General features: G+C 41.2%; 3 protein-coding genes across 7 annotated transcripts in view; 1 reads left to right on the forward strand and 2 right to left on the reverse strand.

The window, feature by feature from the left end:
- Positions 1-6,035, reverse strand: part of LOC5578110 (prominin-1) — a 34,905-nt gene extending 28,870 nt beyond the window's left edge. For 4 of the 5 annotated variants that reach the window (XM_021852580.1, XM_021852579.1, XM_021852577.1 and 1 more), the window contains exon 1: positions 5,853-6,035. The gene's annotated coding sequence lies outside the window, so the exon portion shown is untranslated. The remainder of the gene's footprint in view (positions 1-5,852) is intronic. The other variant, XM_021852578.1, reaches the window with a different exon arrangement.
- A 5,646-nt stretch (positions 6,036-11,681) lies between these two features.
- On the reverse strand, positions 11,682-12,900 carry LOC5578111 (caspase). The gene is made up of 2 exons (XM_001656759.3): positions 12,694-12,900; positions 11,682-12,635 (listed from the first exon to the last, which is right to left on the reverse strand). The coding sequence occupies exons 1-2, from the start codon at positions 12,735-12,737 to the stop codon at positions 11,798-11,800; spliced, it is 882 nt and encodes a 293-aa protein (XP_001656809.1). The 5' UTR covers positions 12,738-12,900; the 3' UTR covers positions 11,682-11,797.
- A 10,411-nt stretch (positions 12,901-23,311) lies between these two features.
- On the forward strand, positions 23,312-24,513 carry LOC5578112 (caspase). The gene is made up of 2 exons (XM_001656760.2): positions 23,312-23,514; positions 23,575-24,513. Exons 1-2 carry the CDS (start codon positions 23,471-23,473, stop codon positions 24,398-24,400), a joined length of 870 nt encoding a protein of 289 aa, XP_001656810.1. The 5' UTR covers positions 23,312-23,470; the 3' UTR covers positions 24,401-24,513.
- Positions 24,514-24,935: the final 422 nt, after the last annotated feature.

Consider the following 24,935-nt stretch of genomic DNA (forward strand, 5'->3'; position numbering starts at 1 on the left):
CTCCAATCTGTGCAGCGATTCGGCGATCGCAGCCCAACTGGCACTGTTGAAGGCATTTTTTACGTCTAGAGTGACCACACCGCAGTACCGATTTCCTCTCCTCTTTTGCTTCCGCGCCGTATCCATAGCTTCCACGACCGTTCGGATGGCATCAACGGTTGATCTACCTTTCCGAAAGCCGAACTGCATGTCACACAGGCCGTTTTCTCCCTCCGTGTATTTCGTAAGCCTGTTTAGGATTACTCGCTCCAGCACTTTGCCAACTGTGTCCAGCAGACATATCGGTCTATATGCTGAAGGATCTCCAGGAGGCTTGCCTGGTTTAGGCAGCAGCACCAGCTTTTGTCGCTTCCAAATGTCGGGGAAGTTACCCTCCTCGATACATTTTTGCAGTACGATCCTGAACATATCTGGGTTTTCTTGGATTGCTGCTTGCAGAGCTACGTTGGGGATACCGTCTGGTCCCGGAGCCTTCCTGGTTTTTAAGGCTTTCGCCACCGCGATCAGCTCATCATTCGTTACCTGGGCTTCTTCTTCGTCGTTATCCTGAGCTCCGTAAGGTGTGGACGGCCAGCTCGTCGGTTCGTGCCGGGGGAATAGCGCTTCAATGATGGTCTTCATCTTCTCCGGACACCTATCGGGTGGTACAGCTGGGCCCTTCAACTTCGCCATTGCAACTCTGTAGGCGTCACCCCACGGGCGTTGCGACAGAGCTCCTCCAGACAGGCTTTCTTGCTGAGCCGAATTTCCTTGTTGAGAGCGGTTTTCGCCGCCTTGTACGCTGGTCTTCGATCTGCTCTTTCAGCGTCGTTGCGGGCTCTCTGCATCATTCTCCTAGCCCGAAAGCAGCTTGTACGCAGGTCGGCAATCGTCGAGTTCCACCAGTAAGCTGGGCGGCGACCATGTCGCGGTTTACCTTCCCTCTGCATGGTTGCATCGCACGCTCGTGCTAATGCCGCTGTCAACTCATTCGCAGTAGCGTGTTGAACATTGCGCTCCAGTCTCAACGCCTCAACAAACACCTCCTTGTCAAACTGCGACGTTTTCCACCTCCGCTCTTTCGAAGGGATCGCACGTGCTTCCAACTGCCGTCCGCTACCAATATTGTACCGAAGCGCTTGGTGGTCACTGTGCGTATACTCCTCACTCACTCGCCAGTTCAAACTTCCTGACAGCCCAGGGCTACAGAAAGTTACGTGAATAATTGACTCTCGACCATCCCGACGGTATGTGCTGGTGGTACCATCGTTGGCAACATCGACGTTTAGCCTTGCCAAGGCCTCCAGTAGACTGCTCCCTCTTGAGTTGGTGAAGCGACTGCCCCATTCTATGGCCCACGCGTTGAAATCGCCGGCTATGACGACTGGTCTGCGGTCTGTGAGCTCTTCAGTCAGCTTGTCGAGCATCTCGTTGAACTGGTCAATAGACCATCGCGGGGGTGCGTAGCAGCTACAGAAGAAGACTCCGTTAATTTTGGCTATAACAAAGCCTTCATCTGCACGATGTACCACTTCCTGGAAAGGATATCTTCCCACCGTCCATATCGCCACTGATTTTGCGTTGTCTGCTATCCAGTTCCCATCGCCGGCCGGGACACGGTATGGCTCCGAGATGATAGCCACATCGCACTTGTACTCCGCCACAGATTGCCTCAGCAAGTGTTGTGCTGTGTCACAGTGGTTGAGGTTAATTTGAATTACCTCCACTGTGGTTTGGTAGCAGTCGCCTTCATGAAGGCCGGGCATCGCAGGCCTCCTGTAACGTGGTTGTTATTATCTCCGTTAGCGCAGATCATGCACTTTGGAGGCTTCCGGCAGGCTTGCGCCTTGTGGCCTTCTTCTCCGCACCTTCTGCATAAATTACCTCTGTCCGGCCCCTTGCAGAATCTAGCCAGATGGCCGTACTCGTGGCATCTATAGCATGCTTCCGGTTTCTGAGAGACGCTCAGTGGACATACCGACCAGCCTACTTTAATCTTCTCCGTTTTAAGTGCCTTGACGGCCGCTTCAATCGGAAGCCTAATTGATGCTATTAGCATTCCGGATGGCCCCTTCCTTATGCGGATCTGCATCTGCACTTCTCCTAGCATGCACTGCTCTTTCATGGCAACCCTTACATCGTCGTCCGTAGAGATTGCGTCCAAGTTCTTGCATTCAAGGACTGCCTCCGGACACACGGCTCTCACTTCTACCGTATTACCCATGGCTTTCTCGGCGAGCTCTTTGTAGGAAGAGCTGCTGGCCATCGGGTCTCGTTTTAGCTCCAGGATCATATCTCCGGTGCGGGTGCGCCTGACTTTCCGCACGTCTGCACCCAGCTGTTCGAGCTCCGGGTTTGTCCGCATTGCACGGAGAACCTTCTCGTACGAGTCATCGCTTGCCTTGACTATAAGCGCCTCACCTCTCTTCCGGCCCTTGAAGAGGCTTTGTTTTTCGGACCTGCTCTTGGTTTTCGTCTTCCGATTTTTTGCCTTGACGATTTTCCATGGGGTATCGTTGCCTTCCTTGGTGGTTGCTGCGTTCGCTGGGCCTGACTCGTTGACGCGGGTGTCCTTGTGTTTCTTGGAACCACCCGGTCTTGCATCTCCTGGTGATGCTCTTGGCCTCTTCGGTGTGAAGGGCACGCTCTCCGTCCTCTGGGATTTGTCCCTCTTTGCGTTGGTTTCCCTCGCAAAAGTAATTGGCATCGCCGTTTGTTGAATCGGCACTTGCCTTATTTCTAAGGCAGTCTTGGCCGCCGACAACTCCTTCTCAGTCGATTCCACTTTCTGTGCAACGGCCGCCCATTCCTTGACAGCTAGTCCAAGGGTTCCTTGGATCTTCAACACCAAAGTCTTGATGTCTTTGTGCACATTACTTCTTTTATCGACGAACTCGTGCAATTCGTCCACCAGTTTCTTAGCTGCTACAACTCTCGGTAGCTTTGGCACCTTCGACCATGCACTGACCTGAGCCTGTTGCTGCTGCTGAAGCTGTTGCTGCTGCTCTCGAGGCTGCTGCTGCTGCTGCTGTTGAAGCTGTCGCTGTACCTGCTGCTCCTCCTGATTGCGCTGCTGTTGCCCTAGCTGCGATGGTGGTGACCGTACTAAGCCACCTTTAGCGAAAGGGTTCGCCGCGCCTTCTTCGATCTCAATAATACTCTCTTCCATTCTTCAGGGTCCCCCCTCTGGGCCGCTATCATTTCCCGCCGTACGTAGTCGCCTTTCATGATCCCATGGTTATCTTTGCAAGCAGGGAGGCCATGCAAGGGTTGACACGATCCCTTATGAGAATCGTGTTCAGAGCCGGATCGGCGTAGATCGGGGTTTAGTCATCCGAGCCTAGTACTCATCACTTAAGATGGACGGGATCCGAACGTATCCAGAGGCCTGCCAAGGTTTTACCGGGACGGGGGCAATCGCACCATTAGCCTACTCGCCGTTTCAAGTTGGTATCACCCATCCTTACTCGGGGAATAGAATAACACGACTGTCAGCTCTGTGTCGCAATGTGGTGTGTAATCCGTAATCCGTGTCCTGTCCGTTGTTCTGCGCCGTGACCAGTATACCATAATCAGGATTTTACTGGCATCCATCCTGATGTGCCGGTTGGCACTCCAGAGGGCTAAGATACTTTGAAAGCGGTACCAGGTCGCTTGTTCAGGGCTACTTGCAGATCTGTGGTTTTTTGTAGAGATTCACCAGAGCCCACTGATGAACCCCCGCCACATCCTAGGTAGACCATGCTTGAGCCCCTGGTCAGATGGACCAGACGCTCGGCCACCTCCCGAAGGAAGTACCAAAGGTGGTATTCCATACGGCTGTATGTATGAGTTTCGCTTGGAAAGGGTAAAAATCCCAAGCTCCCACCTGGGTGTGTGTGTGTGTGTGTGTGTGTGTGTGTGTGTGTGTGTGTGTGTGTGTGTGTGTGTGTGTGTGTGTGTGTGTGTGTGTGTGTGTGTGTGTGTGTGTGTGTGTGTGTGTGTGTGTGTGTGTGTGTGAAGGTTAAATATAAGTTTAAACAGCCAAGAGTACCCTTTTCCTTGATCTTTGTTCAGTAATTTATTGTTGTTTTGTTTGAAAAATTTCTATGATTTCTGCTATGTCAAGCTTCCAAGGATTTGAAGTATGTCGTAAGAGTTTAATATTTTTTGTGTTTAGGAAATGTTTTTCATTGTTAATCTGTTCTGCAACTTTTGATTTGAAATGGTGTACAAGTCCTTTGTGTGCTTAATATTCCGCTACGTGTTCTTTAAAACTTTTTTTTAGTAACTTCTTAACGTGTTCTTCCTTTAATTGAGATTGCGTTTTGTTTGTCCTATGGAACTTTTGTTACAGTTATCACATGTAAATGTGGTAAACGCCTGATTTATGTAAACTGTCAATTGAGTCTTTTGTGGAAACTAGGATAGTTTGGAGTTTTACAATTTTAACAATTAGCAAACATTTTTTGTTTTAATGAATTTTCTCACACATTACCAGTGCTGGTTAATTCCAAAGTTTTTCACATAAAGATGCTCATAGCGCTTCCTCATGCGAAATATAGCCATCAGATAGTGATTCGGGAATGGCCACTAGGAAATACATGTTCCGATGACTTTTCCCACTGGGATGGAACATATTCTCACGTCATGACATTTACCAGCACTGCACATAATACGAGAAGACCTATCGACATCTGATAAAACAAAGAAAATGAGTTCATTGTATTTGGACCGTCACAACTTCCAACATGTTTTCAGATTCCAGCTTTCTTACCTTTGAGGCAAAAATTTAACAAAAAAATTTTAGAAACCTGTACACATGAAGGAATGATCTGGATGATTAATTTCACGTTTGATATACAAAATATATACCGTAAAGCAACTGATTCAAAAGCAAATCCATCTGCATCGTAAACAAACCACAACTATCTATAGACTACACTCGTAACTATGCTGTAAGCGTCAACCGGTCATAACCCCTCTTTGCCACACGAGGGTGAAGTAATGCGTAGAGCAGGATGGTGCCTGTTAAATCCTTTCCATCGATGCAAATGCAGTACAGCACGTTGCACCTCGAAAACCCCAACATTGGCGGCGGCGACAACATACTTGCGATTGAAATACGATCACTTTTAGCACGTGACGAAGCAGAAAAGAACCAGAAAACGCCGTTAAGTAGGCAGCAACAACCGTACGGATAGTCTAGCTGAGTCGGGCACAGTTTTCCTTCTTTATTCCACAGTGCATTTTAATGCTTCAACACTCCGGGCGACCGCATTCACCAAGTGTTCCCTGGGTACATCCATTTTAAATACAGACCGAGGAACATATACTCGTAACAAAAACTTCCTTATCCAGAACTAGAGCTTGAACTATGCCACCTAGGCCACAATACTTCGTCTTATGTACGGTCGATTGAATTACAAGCATGACTAGGTTGCAGCAAGTTAACGCATTTGATGAAACTTTCGAAAACTATCGATGACTTGAATGCGATACACTGATATTGAACGAATTCAAGCCAAATATCCTATTAGAGCACTGTACTTCATGGCTTCATCCATTTATATTCTTCTCCCAAATATCAGGGGTCACCAAAAGCTACGCATACTTTATCACGTGTTCTCTGAAGAAGAACTTCACATCACTGCATACAATCAGCACTATTCGATGTTGCATTAATTAAATTACAGAATCGATTTCCCGAATGACACAATTTCCCCTCAAGTAAAGAAACAAGCTAACAACTTCTCTTCCAACATATGTGACAAGCTGACAAGGATATCAACGGTTTATCCCGGAAATCCGTTAACTTCAAAAGCCAATCAAATCCCTTCGTCTTCGGAGCATTTATACGGTCTACAAGAATTTTCCCTTCTATAGCATCGCACCTTCAAATCCAATTCCCTTACGTTCCAAGTCCGGAGTTGGCGTCCAAAATCACGGTCAGGTTAATCCAATTTAGCACCACTCGCAACAGCTCCAGCAACACTTCACTGCACAAAATCCCGATTTGATTTTCCTTTCCAGTCCAGACAACCGCACACGCGAAAAGCCAACGAAAAACTGAGCCCAGTTTTCCAACCTCGTGGACGGGCCGTTTCGGAAAAGTACAAGGAAGCCCTAGGAATTCCTCGTGGATGACGGCCGTGGGCTAACGTGTGTGGAGCAGTATTCGAAGATTGGTTTGACACTGACGTTTTGTAACTGCGATATTGCGAACCCTATCTTCTGGTGACCGTAACATATCAAATGGTGGTATCAATGGCGTATGTACAATGCATGTTTCAATAATGGAATGGCATTTTGATGAGTTTGAAATTTCCAGTTTCATTTGCATACTTAAGTTTCAACATTCAATGAATGAACATTTCACAACACTCTCAAAACCCGTATTGTTTTATAAGTTGTGTCTTCGGCAAAGTTTAAAAAAGGTGAAAATTTAGCTGACGAAAAGCGAATTAATTCAGATATTGTCCGAGAGGTGGAACTAACGGTTTTTATTTGAATAATGGAATATCACAAGATGCAACAATTTAGGAGAACAGTGGATCTCCGTTTTTGGCATAGCCCGCTATAGGCATTCTACATTTTTAGCCCTAATGGATCCATTTTAACATAATATAAAATAGAGTAGAAGAATCGTTGCTTTAGCCTAATCAAATCTGTTTCTAAAATATATATGGGAAGCCCTATTTTTAATTTATTTAGTTACCATTTAAACAGATAACACTCGATTCGTGGCCGCATCTCTCCATCCTCGGTTCTTCCACGTTCGCCAAATCGCTGTGCACTTTGACCGCCCACCTTCTTTGCATGGATGCCCTATATATACTACTAAACGTTAGATGAAGGCTTTCAATTCAAATAATATAATTTATTAAAAATCGCGTTAGTTAACATAGACCACCAGAACCAGATTCATTTAAACTTTTAACTTCGGTTTCTAAATGGTCAACACCATTGATGCCTTACGGGAGTGGTCCAATGCCCAATTAGGAATACCCTATTAACATCCTCTAGACATTTCAAAATTCCTCATCAAATGTGTACTCCATCTCCTTCAAAAACTGTGTTCATGAACTGTTCTGTATTTTCACTACGAAATGCGCCAGATTTTTATCATTAAATTTATCTGGAAAAATTCTTCCGAGTCTTTATCAAACAATTGTCACGAAATAAGGCGTCATTTGTTAAAAAAAATATCAGCCATTCCGTTGAAAAAATACTCTCAATTCTTATATCAATAAATCTGCCAGAAATTGATCAATAAGTTTGTTTTAGGAACATTGTTTGAAATTCTAAGAAATATACGCAATAAGGTGAAACAGGCCTTCCTTAGCCGAGTGGTTAGAGTCCGTGGCTTCAAAGCTAAGCCATGCTGAAGGTGTCTGGGTTTGATTCCCAGTCGGTCCAGGATCTTTCGTAATGGAAATTTCCTTGACTTCCCAGGACATAGAGTATCATAGTACCTGCCACACAATAAAAGAATGGAGAAAATGGCAACTTTGGCAAAGAAAGCTCTCAGTTAATAACTGTGGAAGTGCTCATAAGAACACTAAGCTGAGAAACAGGCTCTGCTTCAGTGAGGACATTAATGCCAAGAAGAAGAAAAAGAAAGTGAAACAACTTGGAATCCAAAGATGGCCGTCACAATGGCCGACTTGTGCCCTACTCACGTTTCCAAAGGCATTCAACTGGAGTAATAGTTGGCAATTGTTTCTTGTCTTCTTATTTTAAGCTTTTTGCTTGTTCTAAAAGCCAAAATAAAAAGTGTTCTGTTGTTGGATGGTTTATTCGTGAGATTAGTGCCTTTGAAGTTCAAGTGTAATCTAAGAAGTTTGATTCCACCTTAAATCTTTTGGACATTCTTTCTGGAGTTGCCAGTAATTTGATTACGCAACAGTCGAATCCAAAACCTATTTCTTACCTTTTAAGTTCACGCTCATATTTAGTTGAGCTCAATAATTATCAGCAAAGCCGTGTAATCGGCAAAATAGTTTATCACCGGTTTTTACATATTCTGAATCTACGTTAAAAATTGAGCCCATTGATTGGAATCAATATGAAAACCACCTTCGAATCACACCTTGACAAATTTGATTACGGGACAAGCTATCATTAGGTGAACTGAAATGTCATTGAACGTGTAGATTGAAATATTCTTTAATCATTTAAAACAATAAAACTAAGATATTCAAGCTTAATAAAATTGTATTATAGAGCAAAAATTGTGCTCTTTCGATCAAACTTAAATAATACTTTAATGTTGATTTTTGGCAAAAAAAAAATTGAAAACTACCCTCAGCAAAATATTTTTGGAATACCTCCACACTAAGATTTCATCATAAAATATATATTTGGGCGTTTGGTGGTGTCAGTTTCGATAAAACAGTATTGAAAAAGTGACAAGATATGGATAAATAATAAGTGTGTAGTTTTAAAACAGGCCTTTTTTGTTTTTATTCCTGACACTACTTACTTATTTATTGATAATTCAACTACTTACATTTTTACTAGGATAGGACTGTTTTCAGCATAGTAATTTATGGAAACTTACACTATTTACAATTAAAACTGAGAAATCATTTTTACATAAGGGTCAAAAGTCGAATGAACTTTCCATCCAAAACGATTCTCAATCGCATCTATATTCTAAACCTGGATGCTACTTTCAATAAGGTCTTGTTTTAAAGCTGCAAATTTGCACTCCAGAACATTCGCAAATGATCACTGAAAGTAATATTACGCTTGTATTGAGTGCTTTTCAGATGAAGCTACCCGGGTAGAGGTGAATAGCAAAATAATGGAAAAATAAGAACAAACTTTGCCATCATTTCTAGTTTAACCATTATTATGTTATTAATATATGACATTAAATATCTCATCAATAGCAAAACATACTATCATAGCAAAATTTGTCATTGGTCTGCTATTCTTAAAAGTCATGTAATTACTAATCAATAACAAAATATACTATCATGGTAAAATTTGTTATTTGTGTAAAAATACTAAAACATTAAATATCTAAAGAATAACAAACATCGCCATCATAGTAAAATATGTCATTATTTTGGTATTTAAAAACCGATATATTGGTATTTAAAAACTTTATTTAAATAATTCATGACTACAAACCAATATCAAGTTTTGCCAAAATAGCTCATTTTACTATTTGTATGATATTCATCAAAGATTCAAAAAGCAAAAGCTTTTTAGCAGGAATAGCTTATTTAGTTTTTATTTTGTTATCAATATCGAAATAATAACATATTTTGTTATTTACGGTTGCCTATATTTATTTTTGCTATTATTTTGTTATTACAATGGCAAAATATGTCATGATTTAGTTTTTGTGCCATAAAAAACCCAGTTATTATTTTTTTATTTTATCTCTTATTTCAAACGAACAAAGAACAAATTTTGATATTGAAACATTCTATTTCAATGGTAAATTTTGTTATTCTTTTGCAATTTTCCTCTACCCGGGTAGTACTCAGTACAGTAGGGACTCTTAGGTTAAAAGTTGAGCCGAAGAAATCTTCCACACATTTTTCAAATCATTCGTAAAAGTTGGCGTGCATTCACCGAAACTTTTAGAGATGGCAATAATGAATACGCAAAGGCCAGATTTGGCAACATAAAATTCATACCTTCATATCAAAATCGGTAAGACACTGTATCTCCAGGTTGAGATGAATAATGATCAATATCGACGCAGTTTTTAAAAATAGAAGAATTTTTTGAGGGCTCGTGGAACATGGTACAAAAATATCGATAATCAAACCAGTTATCGCTGTTTAAAAAAAGCTTCAAATTAAGTTCTTGGTAGAAAAGTTAAGATTACTGTTGAAAATTCCACTAGAAATCAAGAAAGAGAATTTTGACGCACATGCAAATATACTGTATAATACTGCTCTTGGAGGAGTCATTACGAGAGCCGACATAAAAAAATGGGCACAACCATCACGCGATTGAACATGTTTAGATTACTAGAAAGTAGTAGTTTTTCAAGATATTCTTCAAGTTTTTTTTTAATTTTTTGAGAAGTTGTCATTGGATACTCCTACCTACCATATATTCCTAACCTGAGGGGCGATGTAGAAAGAATTATACAATAACTGTCCGAACCTAGAATGAATAATCGTTGGTGATTTAAACGCCCTCCATCCGGTCTGGGGTGGATTCCGGTCGGACTTTAGGGGCAAAACCCCACAAAATCTCTTCGATCCTAAACGACTGTCTTCAATAGTCGCTATTCGACGGCAATTGATGTTACGGCCATCACCCCGTGGAGGCTCTGGTAACGACCAGGCGTTATCGCTGGCTGTATGATCAGGCAGATTTGACTATCTGGTATCTATAATAACAGCGTCAGTGCATCACTCCGCACTCAGCACCCGAGTAACATGCCAGAATTCACCGACATTCTCACGCTTTTCGGCCAGGTTACGGTACTAATACCTACTTTGCGGCTCTCGGCTAGGCTCTGCAGGAGGCGAATTCTATGAATCATCATACTGAAATAGTTTCATTAAATTTTCAAAGGCTTTTAACAGGGTTTGGACGTCATTCATCCTGGAAAAATAAGCCAGAAGGGGCTTCACCGGCCACGTTTCGCATTCCGTATAAAACTTTATCACCAATTATACCTTCAGGGTGGTCATCGGAGACACCAAATCCGATCTATTCAAAGAAGAGACCGGCGTTTTCCATGATCCGTCATATCGGTGACTTTGTTTCTGATAATGATGAACGGCGTCTTCCAAGACCTTCCGAACACTATCAAAATATTTGTTTACGCGGACGATATCGTCATCGTAGTATCTGGACCGTAAAACGGCAAGAATCCTCGGTGTCACCATCGACCGATGCCTGAGCTTCAAGCACCACTATGAAAGAGTCAGGGCCAATTGCCGAAGTCGTCTGAATTTATTTAGAATCGAGGCCTCACCGCCGCAACAACCGGAACATCCGATATCGTGTGGCCGGCTGCTATCATGAATTGTTACTTGCTACATGCTTTTATGAATTGTCACTTGCTACATGGATTGGAATTCACGTATCTGGCTATGAACAACTTAATCGACGTGCTATCGCCGATCTACAACTGCTTCTTTCTTCCACTTTGGCTGACGCTGCAAGTGGCTCCTTTCATTTCGCTTCCTCGTCATCATAACCATCTGCACGAAAGCAGGCGCTATCGCTGAGAGGTCCAAGGAAAACCGCAGAACTCGCCTCATGGAAGAAGCAGACCACCTGCTAGAAAACGCCCCCGGTTTTCTTCTCCCACCAATTTTTAAAACGCACTGGTGTGGTGAACGAGATTGGCGTTGCTCAATTCTTAAATTCAACGAAGAAATTATGTAAAAAAGAATGAGGTTGGCATGTTAGAATCGGTTAAAACTGCTTTCGATCTTAATGCAAATCATCAACTTTCAATATAATAGAGGAGAGTGTCGTTCATAGATAAAAAATAAATGAATAAATTGCTCGCCCTAATTAAAGCATAAGTGCTAATCAACTCATCACTTTAGCTTAGCTTCACAAATACCCATATCGTTGGTTACGACGCAAACGGAGTCTCTAGATTCTGACTGACTGTTCAACGAACCAATCTTACGTTGGGGATGGGCAATGACATAACAGAACAAAGGTGAAATTGTGAATCATCGACATAGGTACGCTAGGAATCTTCATATAATAATTGTTCGACAATATTTACTACACTTTGTTTATTTAAATGGCGAAACAGATGAAATTATTCTATCACACTAAGCATTCAAGATTAAACTTAGGAACACATAATTTTTATGAGAAACATTATCTATCTGTTCTAATCAATGTCCGTTACTACTCTGCTCCTGGTCTTCTTGGTGAAGTAGAATGTCTTCGTGAGCATCGAGACGATACACGGAATCTGTTTCATGGCATCCATTTTTGCATTATGCGGCACAAAGGATTGAAACTCGTAGGCAGTTCTTCTGGACACTCCGGTGAGTAATGTTAGCAAATCACGCACTCGTCCATTTTCATCCAGCTCCGTACAGAGAGACTGAATGAACCACGAACCCTGCCGTGGATTTCTCCAAGAATAGTACCCATCGTATGTGGAGTACATCACCAGTAGATCGGCCATAGCCGGAATTGAATACAGAACCTGCTCTTGACGTGAGTCTACCATGTCTTTGGGCGATTTCGCTGCATAGGCCACTCCTTCGTCGAACTGCTCACCACGACACGCCTGAATGAAGAACATTTTCGGCTTCCCGATCAACGAGGGACACGCATTTCCTACAAAGTTCTTCCACAGCGAGTCAACGTTGTATTTATTATCTCTGGCGTAGAGGACACCTTGCTCGCCATGTGACATCATAACTACCACAAGACAGTCGTTGTCCGAGTGATCCTCCCGGGAAACATCTTTCAGTCTATCCAGTACCTCCTTTCTACTCAGATCATCAAACACGCGTACATCGAAATCCAACCCATAAAGCGTATTACAGATGTCATCGCGATCCTTATCGGCTCCATTCCTTTTGGCCATGACCGAGAAGTTCATATGGCAAAACACCAACGCAATGCCACGACGCTTGTTTGTCGTGTCATAATACTCGTCTAGAGCAGCACGAGAAACGAGAGCTTCCTTGATTGATTTGGATGATTCATTAGTTCTGAAAAATGAACATATTTTTGGGATGTACGTATTTATTGATTAGAATGTCAACCTACCTGCTCCCAAAACCGAGAACATCAAGCTCATCCGTGGTATCCATGATCCGATATGCACCTTTGCCAACTTAACACTGAAATTTGCCTTTTCCGATGTTCATTTATCGCATCAGTCATCATAAGGTGCCCCGTGAAGACAGCGGAGTGCGATAGAATGTATAAAATCGAAAGCAGCGTTCGACTGATAAGAACACCGACGCGCGATGTTTTATCACATTTAACCATCCACAAACAACGAACCCGACGGCGAAGATAAGCCTAGTGGCCACAAACTTCTGAGGTCGCGTACTTCTGTGTTCGTATACATATATACGGCTGATTTCTACGGGGGCTGATAAACGGCTTGTTCTGTTCGGAGAAAGTTTACTATCGCGGACTTTTTTATCAATCCGATTGGGAATCCTTTGTTATGGTATCTGACCAAAAAACTAGATCCGAGAATTAATTTGAGTATGCAGCCATTCGATGAAAAACCGATCTAGTGGGTCACCGAATTCTGTGAAAATTTGCTACTATGTTCCTTATCCGAAATAAGGATACACGTGTTTTTAGATTTTTTTTTTATTAGGGTGACCATTTCCAAGACAAATCGCAACTTTGCAAATTTTTTATATTTTTTTTTTTTTTATTTATAACTTTTGTACCGCTTGACCGATTTTCAATTTTCTTGAACGAAATGAAAGTTAAAGAATTTAAATAACATGAGGAAATATAAAAATTTCTTGGTTTTTATGAAGTTTTTATTTATTTTTAGAGTTTTATATTTTCTGAAAAGTTGCAATCTTAAGCTTTCATTCCATAAAAAAAGATTGAAAATCGGTTAAGCTGTTCAAAAGTTATGATTCTTTTAAAAATAAAAAATCTAATGCGCTGAGACCTACAGTGCGTACCGATAAAAAATGACTGATTTTGTATTTTCAAAAAACAATATCTCAAAAACAAAAAAACATACATCGCTGGAAATTTTACAGTAAACGTAAAATATTCTGAACTTTCAAGAAAAAAATAGAACAGAAATAGCCCCTTTTGTCCTGAGGCCTTTAAAACATGAAAAAACGAAATTTTATTTTTTTTGGTGTAAAAAACCAACTTTTTGTGAAAGTTTATATTTTTATTGAAAATTCAAAATCTTTAGCTTTCATTTCGTCAAAGAAAAACGAAAATTGGTCAAGCGGTTCAAAAGTTATGGTTTTTTAAAAAATAAAAATTTTGCGAAGTTGCGATTTTTTCTGGTTACCCTATCTTGGAAATGGTCACCCTGATCAAAAAATCCAAAAACACGTGTATCCTTATTTCGGATAAGGAATAAAATAGCACATTTTTCACGGAATCCGGTGACCCACTAGATCGGTTTTTCATGGAATGGCTTTATGTATGTACAATAACCGTAACGGTAAATGCGCAGCAATTCAGCAAGACAAAGCTGAGGCCGTGGGATCAAAACCCGTCGGTCAATGATCTTTTTAGAATGAAACTTTTCTCGACTTCCCAAAATTCTTGTGCCTCTCACACGATTTACAAATGCAGCAATGGTCTGTTGACAAAGAAAGCCATTAAGGATTAAAACCACATAATGCTACAGAAATTATTCCTGTAATTCCTCCAAGAGTACTATTCGAGATTTTCCAGGGATTTCCTCTAAAAATTATGTGGTAAATTATGTAGGTTTTTGTTTGGTAAATTTTTCAATAAGTATTTTAAGAGCTCCTGAGATCTTTGAAAACCTTCTCTTTTGTAGGAATTTTATCATGTATGTCATGAGCGATGTATTGAATTCGTACGACTTCAATGAAATTTTTTCAATCATAAATTCTAATATTTATTTTATTATTATTTCGATTTATTGACAAGTCACATGTCGATTGTATGTTGACTTAGTGGCACACATTCCTATTTTGAAAAACCCCAGAATCATACTCCATACAGGGCCACTGCCCCCATTTACACGGGAATCCCAAAATTCACACTGAAATCCCAAGATCCATACTTTTAATTCCAAGCTTTATCAGAATCAAGGCTGAAATCTCAGGATTGACACTGTGATCCCAAAATCACAGGATCTACAGGGGGATCATAACATCCACAATGGAATACCAGGATCCACACTGTAATCCTAATATTTCCAATGGAATACAAGAATCTGTTGAAATATCAATTTCTGCACCGGTCTAATCTAGATGCTGATAATGGACCACTATGGACAATAGATTGTATGCCAACCGGCTGGACAATAGTTTCGCTTTGCCGTTCGTCTATGTCCACACATGACATGCGTAAACGAAAGAGCGTGGATAGGTTTGGAGTTTGTGATAATTTGTATATATAGTTTTATCTATCGCTATCACTCCATGTATTGTAAATATGATACCGACCAAATTGAATTGAAGAAATTTTCTTTTGAATATCGATCTGACGATTACGTTAATAAGGTATATTAAGATTGATGTCAGACCTCAACAGATTATGGGCCCAGGAGATTAATTTAATCACTGGTTAAATCTAGGATGGTAGAAGTACCGCTAGATTGTTTTTAGATTGGTGGAGACCTTTAGAGGACTCCACCGGAATTCATAGATCAGTCGAAGAGTGATCTGGAACTGTTTGAATTTTTATTTCAGATTATGAAAATTACCGGTTCATCTACAACAATGAGCAAAGTCGGTCAGCGGCAGCGAATGGTAATGATACCAACCTTCCAGGGAGCAGTCGGTAAGGACTAGACCTTTTGGAAGGTGAGAGTAACGCACTAACTTAAGCAACATGGTCTTCTGCACTGTTTGGAACGCATACCACCCATGGAAGAGTATGCTGACAACCCAGAAGACACCACGGCAGAGGAAGCAGCGCTACGAAATGCGCATTACGAAAAGCGGCTGAAGGAAGACGATGAAGTGGTAGTCATCTTCTGGACATCCCTGGACAACCGCGCTATGACTCACGTGCTGGAGTGTGTTTACGCCAAGCAAATCCTGGACCGCCTGGACTCGGTGTATCTGCGTCATGGGAGACTGGCACTATGTTCTATTAGGCGCAAGCTGTACAATCTACGTACGGCTGGCTATAGATCACTAATGGAGTTGTTCTTGGTCCACGAGAGGCTCATTCAGCAGTTGGAACGAGCAGGTGAAGCGGTATCGGCTAGCGAAAAATTGAACACCTTGCTAGTTGCCATACCGGATCGTCACCAAAGTATTTTGAATGCAATTGCGGTGATGAGGCAGGGTGACTTGACAACAATGTCTGTCTGAAATCCGTAGCCTTTTCCTGGACGCTGAAGAGAAGAAGGAGGAACATCACGAGCTGGAACCATCCAACGTGGCAATGGCTGCCGGCAACCGAAACATGCCAAAGAAGAATAAGAAGAGAAAGAAGGATACGAGGACGTGTTACGAGTGTGGCAAACCAGGTCACACGAAACGGTACTGTTACCGTCTGTTGAACAGAGAAGTGCCGGGGAAAAGGCACGCTTCTGAGAGGGAATATGTCCCAGCAGAACGCGCCAACATTGCCTTAGTTAGTGTTTCTGAGAGGGAATATGCCCCAGCAGAACACAAACGTAGAAAGGTCGGAATTGAGTCTATTGATTCTGAGAAGGAAATTGTTCTAGCAGAATACAGATGGGAGAAATTTGAATCCGAGCGTGGTTTGATTGCAGGTTCTGAGAGGGAACGTGTCCCAACAGAACGAAGGCATAGCAAACCGGCGGATAGGAAGGTGCGCCTCATCGTGGATTCTGGTGCTAGCGAACACATGGTCTGTGACGAATCGATCATGGAGAACAGTCGGATCGTGGATCCCATGACCATTTCGACAGCCAAAGATGGGCAAGTAATGGTGGGAAGGAAGAAAGGAGTGTGAAATTAAAAAGTGTTGTTGTAAAGCCAGGAAAAATAAAGAAATACGAATTGTATGATTCCTAATTTACATTATATCCTATCCGTATCCAAACTTGTTTCTGCTGGCAAAGTGGTGACGATCAATGATTACGGTGTTGTAATAACCGAGAAATCTGGTGAAGTCATTGCGTCAGGGAAGAAAGTCGATTGTTTGTTTGTTCTCGACCTAATAGTTGATGATGATGATAATGGTAATGAGATTGCTTGTGTTACAGAGGTTGGAAGTCCACTCGATCTTTGGCACAAAAGACTAGGGCACCTAGGCTACAAAAATCTAGAGAAGTTAGTTTCCCAGCGAATGGTTGAAGGTATAGAATTCGAAAGGCTTTCACATATTCAGGGGAAGCGTAGCGTATGTTCTCCTTGTGTTATAGGTAAGCAAAATAGAAAACCTTTCAAAACCAATTGTGTTCGATCGACTAGACCATTGGAAGTCGTGCATTCTGATGTGTGTGGACCAATGGGTGAAAGAACATACGATGGTTATAGATATTTTGTAGTGTTCATTGATGATTTTACTCATTTTGTTGTTGTTTATCTGTAAGCATGAGGTGCTGGACAAATTTAAGGAATATGAAGCAATGGCTTCAGCTCACTTTAATTTCCTAATATCTAGGTTTATTTCAGATAATGGTGGAGAGTATTATGGGAAGAAATTCCGAAGATTTTGTACAAGTAAAGGAAATTAAATGATTCCAACTTGTCCATATACTCCGCAGCAAAATGGGGTGAGTGAAAGAATGAATCGCACTCTATTAGATAAATCAAGAGCAATGCTCAATGAAAACAATGTACCTAAAGAACTATGGGGTGAGGCAGTATACGTGTCTGCCTATTTAACCAATCGTTCCCCAACTCGAAAAATAAAAGGTTTAAAAACTCCATTCGAAATGTGGTTTAACATCAAATCAAAAATCGATGGATTACGTATCTTTGGTTGCTTGGCCTATGGACAGATAGCAAAAGAAAGACGTAAGAAATTAGATGATAGAAGTAAGAAGTTAACTTTTGTAGGGTATGCCACGAATGGATATCGATTGTGGGATAATGAATCTAAAAAGATAATTGTCTCACGCGATGTAATTTTCGATGAAAATAAATCGAAATTTCGCACTACCCAAGATCCTGTTAAGGTGGAGTACCAATATCACAAGATTGTGACGTCATCAATTCCAACAATGCCCACTGATGTTCCAGACGTGAGTTCAATCGATGAAGATGACAGTGACGAAGATGAAGTCAAGCATGATGTCAACAACGGCGATGTCGAAGGCAATGTGCAAAATGCCGAAATAACTGTACGCCGCAGCAAGAGAATCCAGGAGAAACAAAAGCAGAAAGAAGACGTGCAGGGTGCGTTTTCAGCAGTAAGTTTCGTTGAAGACATTCCTCAGACAATACCGCAACTCAAAAACAGATATGATTGGCCTCTATGGAAAGCTGCAATTCAGGAGGAACTAGAGGCATTAAAAGCGAACAACACGTGGGGTTTGGTAAACAAGGTCCCATCTGGATTTAAGCCGATCAATTCCATGTGGATATCGGAATCAAAGATGGAGAACCCAGACGATATAAGGCAAGACTTGTTGCTAAAGGATGTTCCGAAAGATATGGTTTGGATTACAATGAAACCTTTGCTCCTGTGGCTAAGATGGTAACTATAAGAACTATTCTTGCTATGGCTGTAGTAAAATATATGCTCGTAGGGGGGCTGGGGGCAAAAAGGACACCTTAAGATATATAGGTTCAAATCATGGTTGATTAGCACAATTTTTGAAGATTATTCCAGTGTAGGGGCAAGCTCACCTCTTTTTCTAAATGATGTTATCGATATATTTCAAAATATAAGAAACACATGATGATTTGAGATTTTTGAAAATGTCCCTTCTTATGAGGTTTTCAAACGATTCACGGGGCAAGAGTGCCACTCGTATGGGGCAAGAAGACCACCAGAGCAAAATGCCACAAATTTTGTATATTATTATTTCCCCGCCTAAACGATAAATTCTAGAGTAAGTAAAGATAAAAACTGAGGGATAAAAGTTGACTTATAGTTAAAAAGTAATTTTACGAAATTAATTTAGTTTTCATCTTATTTGACTGTAACAATAATAGTAAAAATTTTCAGAAACCATTTTGAATGCCTAAGATGGTTTATTTTGATTTTATTTAGTAGGAAACATTGATTTAATGCAATATTAAACAAGAAAAATAAAAGTTCATTTGATTTTATATGAGAAAATTGCGGTGTCCCTCTTGCCCCATAAGACATACTGTTATTATATATGTAAAATTTAATGTCAAAAGGACTTTTTCGAAAAAAATTCCTCACAGCTATATTAAACAATTAAAAATCATCAATACTGTGCGGAAAAATCAATACGTTTTGTATTTATTGGGAGTCAAACCTTGTTTTCCAGTCTTACATTCTTATAATATTTCGCATATTTTGCGTTGGTGAGTTAAAGACATTTTTCTAATTTTTTGTACTAAACATTTTTAACTGTAATATTTACACAACCCTCAATTAGTACTCAATTTATACTTATCCTGCGTTAAACATCAAAAAATTGAATTGAACTACGTGAAATTAGACGTGTCACATTTGCCCCGGGTGTCCTTCTTGCCCCATTTCCCCCTACATCAAATGGATTTAAAGACAGCCTTTCTCAATGGAAATTTGGAAGAAGAAATTTATATGAAGTTACCATGCGACGAAGATGGACGAAGTCCAATTTGTCGTTTGAACAGAAGTCTTTATGGACTGAAGCAAGCTGGAAGAAGCTGGAATCAATGCTTCGACGATTTCATGAGAAAGCTGAACTTTTCTAGGTTATCCAGCGATACTTGTGTTTATGTATTAAATGATTATGAATTGTATGTCGTGCTTTATGTGGATGATATCAAATATTATAAATATAATATACCCCACTTATGCAGTTTCCATACAACACCAAAAAAGACACAAATTTAACGCCGTCTCTTGACAGAAAAGTGCGTTAAATTAATAAATAACGCTAAATCTTCGATCATGTCTTCCGTCGGAAGGGAAGTAAAATAGTTGGTCCCGGCCCATAGAGCTTAGTGACATTTGAACACACGTAGACTAGCATACGCTCGTCTTACACAGTTTGTTTTTGTTTTCCTCAAAGAAACTTGCATACGCTTTCCAGACTCACCAAAATGCATATGGAAATATTACCCAATTTGAAAAATTTAAACCCGTTTTCTGCGTGTTTTTCGAGACTGAGTGCATATTGTTTTCCTCTAAGGTTCACAACTACATCTACACTAGGGTACCCATACCATTGGGCGTGAAAACCACCATTAGCTGATGGGTTCGATACGTGGGGCCTCATGTGTGTGTGCGGAGATCTCTCTGGGCGGCCATGTTTAGGTATAGTGCCAGAAATAGGCGTAAGTAAAACTGCCGGTTAGCCAGAAAAATGAAGAAAAAGAACAATCATGCCACAAAGTTTGTAGTGTGTCAGTATACTTTTATGCCAGCGTGACGCTAGTGTGATGTTTCGATGAAACGGAGAAGTGGGGTATATTGAGATTAACAGTGTTTGATGATATCCTAGTTGTAGCAGGCAGATATTACAAGAGTTAACTGGATAAAGCAAGAGTTAGCTAAAAGATTTCAAATGAAGGATATTGGAGCAGTTAAGACCTATATTGGGTTAGAAATAGAGAGGAATTATGAGACAAAAGAAATGGAAATTTCTCAGAAAAATTATATTCAGAAAATTCTTAATCGTTTCGGTATGCAAGACTGTAACCCTGTTGCTATCCCAATGGATGTCAACATTAAATGGGAAGCGTGTGAAGGCATTAGTACGGATGAACCGTATAAAGCTTTATTGGGTTGTTTACAGTACTTAGCTTCAATGTCTCGTCCTGATATTTGCGCTGCTGTAAGTATCCTCAGTAGATACCAAAGTTTTACAAATTGTGCACATTGGAATAATTTGAAAAGAATCTTACGGTACTTAAGGTACAAAGGATCTATATCTTTTATATAGTTTTCACGAACAAGCAAGAGCTTTAGAAGGATTTGCAGATGCTGACTTCGGGAATAATTTTGAAGATAGAAGATCAAATTCTGGAAATCTGTTTCTGGTCTATGGAAATATAGTTTCTTGGTCTACAGAGAGACAACCTACAGTAAGCCTTTCGTCAACAGATGCTGAACTGATTTCTCTTTGTAATGGGACGAAGGAAGGAATTTGGTTATCAAATTTATTGCGTGAGATTAGAATTAAATCATGTCCTTTCACAATTTATGAAGATAACATCCCTTGCATTCGAATTGCCGAAGAACCAAGAGAACACCAGAGAACGAAGCACATCGATATTAAATATATGTCCATCCGAGAAGTCATCCAGTCCAAGAAGATGAGGATCCAGTTTATCAAGAGTAAAGATCAACTAGCAGATATCCTCACGAAGCCATTACCAAGGATGAGGTTCGAGAAGATGACAGCGAGACTACAATTGCAAAATTGAGGGGAAGTGTTGAAATATCAATTTGTGCACCGGTCTAATCTAGATGCTGATGATGGACCACTATGAACAATAGATTGTATGCCAACCGGCTGGACAATAGTTTCGCTTTGCCGTTCGTCTATTGTCCACACATGACACGCGTAAACGAAAGAGCGTGGATAGGTTTGGAGTTTGTGATAATTTGTATATATAGTTTTATCTATCGCTATCATTCCATGTAAATATGATACCGACCAAATTGAATTGAATAAATTTTTTTTTTGGATATCGATCTGAAGAATACGTTAATAAGGTATATTAAGATTGATGTCAGACCTCAACAGAATCTACCCTGGAATACCAAGATCCACATTTTGCTCCACATCCCAGTCCCAGGGGCCACTCTAAAATCCTATGATCTACACTACAATCCCAGGATTCACACTAGCAAAAAGGGAGTCACACTGAAATATCAGAATCCACACTGGAGTTCGAGGATCCACACTTGTATAACAAAATCCACATTGATATCCTGCAATCCACACTACAATCCTAGGATTCATTCATTTATTTAGTTAATATCTAATAAGATAACAATGAATCAACAATTTCACGCCACAATACTCGGTTCGTGGCTGCATCTCTCCATCCTCGGTTCTGTGCCACGCTCGCCAAATCGATACGCACTTGATCTGCCCACCTAGCTCGCTGCACTACACGCCTTCTTGTACCAACCGGATACTACGCGAACACCATCTTTGCAGGGTTGCTGTCCGGCATTCTCGCAACATGCCCTGCCCATCGTATCCTTCCAGCTTTGGCCACCTTCTGGATACTGGCATCGCCGTAGAGTTGGGCGAGCTCGTGGTGCATCCGTCGCCACCATACACCGTTTTCCTGTACACCGCCAAAGATCGTCCTAAGCACCTGACGTTCGAAGACTCCAAGTGCTTGCAAGTCCTCCTCGAGCATCGTCCACGTTTCATGCACGTAGAGGACTACCGGCCTTATGAGCGTTTTGTACATGATACATTTGGTGCGGATGTGAATCTGTTTTGACCGCAGCGTCTTGTGGAGGCCATAGTAGGCCCGACTTCCGCCTTGAAATCGATGAAAAGGTGAAGCATTGGGGCCTGGTATACACGACATTTTTGGAGGATTTGCCGTACAGTAAAGATCTGGTCCGTTGTCGATCGGCCGTCAACGAAGCCGGCTTGATAACTTCCCAAGAACTCGCTTACTCTAGGTGACAGACGACGGAAGATGATCTGGGATAATACTTTGTAGGCCGCATTTAGAATGGTAATCGCTCGAAAGTTCTCACAATCTAACTTGTCGCCTTTCTTGTAGATGGGGCATATCATCCCTTCCTTCCAATCCTCCGGTAGCTGTTCTGTTTCCCAGATTGTGCCTATCAGCCAGTGCAAACAAATGGCCAGCCTCTCCGGGCCCATCTTTATGAGTTCAGCTCCGATACCATCCTTACCAGCAGCTTTATTGTTCTTGAGCTGATGAATGGCATCCTTAACCTCCCTCAAAGTGGGGGCTGGTTGGTTCCAATCCTCCGCAGTACCGATGAAGGCATTTCCTCCGTTGTCCTCACCTTCATTGCCTGTGCTCCCAGCACCATTCAGGTGTTCGTCGAAGTGCTGCTTCCACCTCACGCTCGTCCGTTAAAATGCTCCCATCCTTATCCCTGCACATCTTGGTTCGCGGCACAAAGCCGTTGCTGGATGCGTTGAGCTTCTGATAGAACTTACGCGTTTCTTGAGACAATCCTAGGATCTGCACGTGAATAAATACCTAAGATTTATCAAAAAATGTTTTTTTTTCGCAAACTGTTTAGCTAGCAGTCGTACGAGGGGTCCATCAATTTGAGAAAACCAAAAACACCCATATTTAGTTTTAGCATATACTAGCGATCAGTGACAAATAAGTGGAATTCTAATTATGTGTGCCGGTTTCAATTGAAGCGAGAATGGCTCGTTTATTATAAATATTATACTAGGTGTGAAAAAAATGAAATGTTTACAGTAATTTTTAAATCATAATTATTTTCATTGGAGCAATTTACAAATTATTTCCGATCACAAGAGACGTGCGCTTTTCAGCCTGTTATTAGTCATGAATCACTACGTACTTCAGGCCTAATCCACGCGGATTCGTTGCTTTCATATTTTGTGGATGGTTGTTGAATGTGATAAAACTTCGCGCGTCGTCGTTCTTATCAGCCAAACGCCTTTCTTCGAATTTATGCGTTCTATCGCAATCTGCTGTCTTCAATTTCTTATATTGACGGATGCGATAAATTTATAGGTGTCAAGAATGGCGAAATTCAGTGTTAATCTGACAAGGGTGCATATCGGATCAAGGAGAAATTTATACCGCAGTTCATGGACACCGCGGATGAGCTAGACGTTCTCGGTTTTGGGAACAAGTAAGTCGACGTTTGAATAAATGAATATATGCAACTCATTATTTTCTTATTTATTTGAAGAACTAATGAGTCATCAACATCAAACGAGAATCGTCCCCTTTCTCGACCTACTTGCGATGAGTATTATGATATGTCAAACAAGCGACGTGGCATAGCATTGGTGTTTTGCCACATGAACTTCGCGGTCATGGCCAAAAGGAACGGCACTGATAAGGATCGCGATGACATCTGTAGTACGCTTTCTGGGTTAGATTTCGATGTACGTGTGTTCAACGACCTGAGAAGAAAAGAGCTACTGCGGACACTGAAAAACGTATCCCGCGAGGATCACTCGGAGAACGACTGTCTTGTGGTAGTTGTGATGTCTCACGGCGATCAGGGCGTCCTCTATGCCAGTGACAAGAAATACTACGTGGACTCGTTGTGGGAGAAGTTTACCGGAAATGCGTGTCCTTCGTTGATAGGAAAGCCGAAACTGTTCTTCGTTCAGGCTTCTCGTGAAAGGCAGCCTGGAAAAAAGGGAGAAGGAGGAAGAGAAGAAGAATCACAAGCATCCGTAGATGTAGTTGACTCGCCCAACGATTCTTCGGCCCTGTATTTTATCCCAACCATGGCTGATTTTCTAGTCATGTACTCCACATACGATGGATATTATTCCGGGAAAGACCCACTGCAGAGATCATGCCTCATTCAATCTCTCTGTATGGAACTGGATGAAAATGGACGAGAAAGGGATTTGCTTGCACTGCTTACCGGAGTTTCTAGGAGAGCTTTATACACATGTGAATCATCTGTTCCGCATAATGAGAAGGATAATGCACTAAAACCAATTCCTTGCGTCGTCTCAATGCTCACGAAAACTTTCTTTTTCACTAAGAAAACCTAAAGTAAAGTAGTACAGTTATTGGTTAATCGTCGTATGCCAAGTGTGATAAATACTAAATGTTAAATCTTTCCTGTAATAAAAACAAAAAATCATAAATAGCAAAGCGATGATAATGTGCAGTGTACTAAATTTTATTTGGCTTTTATATGACTGTTTATTATAGTAGAAAGTAATGTCGCTGCTGTTCGTGTTACCAACATCTAGTTTGTCACGAGCTGACAGCGTGAGTATCGGGCCTTCAAGTACAGACAAACAGACGTAACACTTAGAACAAATCCCGATCAAAATCATAGTCACGATGACATGTACGCCCAATGCTAAAATCGGTGTGTTTGGCCGATGGACCAACAGATGGCGGTAGTGTGTAAACGTCAAACGCGAACAAAAACGATGCGAGCGCTGCGGGTGGTGGATTGGCCACCTACCATATATTTGAATCGGCCGTTAAAAAGGTGGTCGATGGACATCGGTGAGAGTGTGACGTCTGTTTGTCTGTGCTTCAAGTGTCAAATTAATTATGAAAACAAAAAAATAT

This window comes from Aedes aegypti, chromosome 3 (genome assembly GCF_002204515.2).
Source record: "Aedes aegypti strain LVP_AGWG chromosome 3, AaegL5.0 Primary Assembly, whole genome shotgun sequence".
Classification (NCBI taxonomy): Eukaryota; Metazoa; Arthropoda; class Insecta; order Diptera; family Culicidae; genus Aedes; species Aedes aegypti.

Coding starts and splice junctions, on each gene's coding strand:
- LOC5578112 (XM_001656760.2), top strand. CDS start 23,471: ATGGACACCGCGGATGAGCTAGACGTTCTCGGTTTTGGGAACAA. Junction 23,515..23,574: donor GTTCTCGGTTTTGGGAACAA/GTAAGTCGACGT, acceptor ATTTATTTGAAG/AACTAATGAGTCATCAACAT.
- LOC5578111 (XM_001656759.3), bottom strand. CDS start 12,737: ATGGATACCACGGATGAGCTTGATGTTCTCGGTTTTGGGAGCAG. Junction 12,636..12,693: donor GTTCTCGGTTTTGGGAGCAG/GTAGGTTGACAT, acceptor TTCATTTTTCAG/AACTAATGAATCATCCAAAT.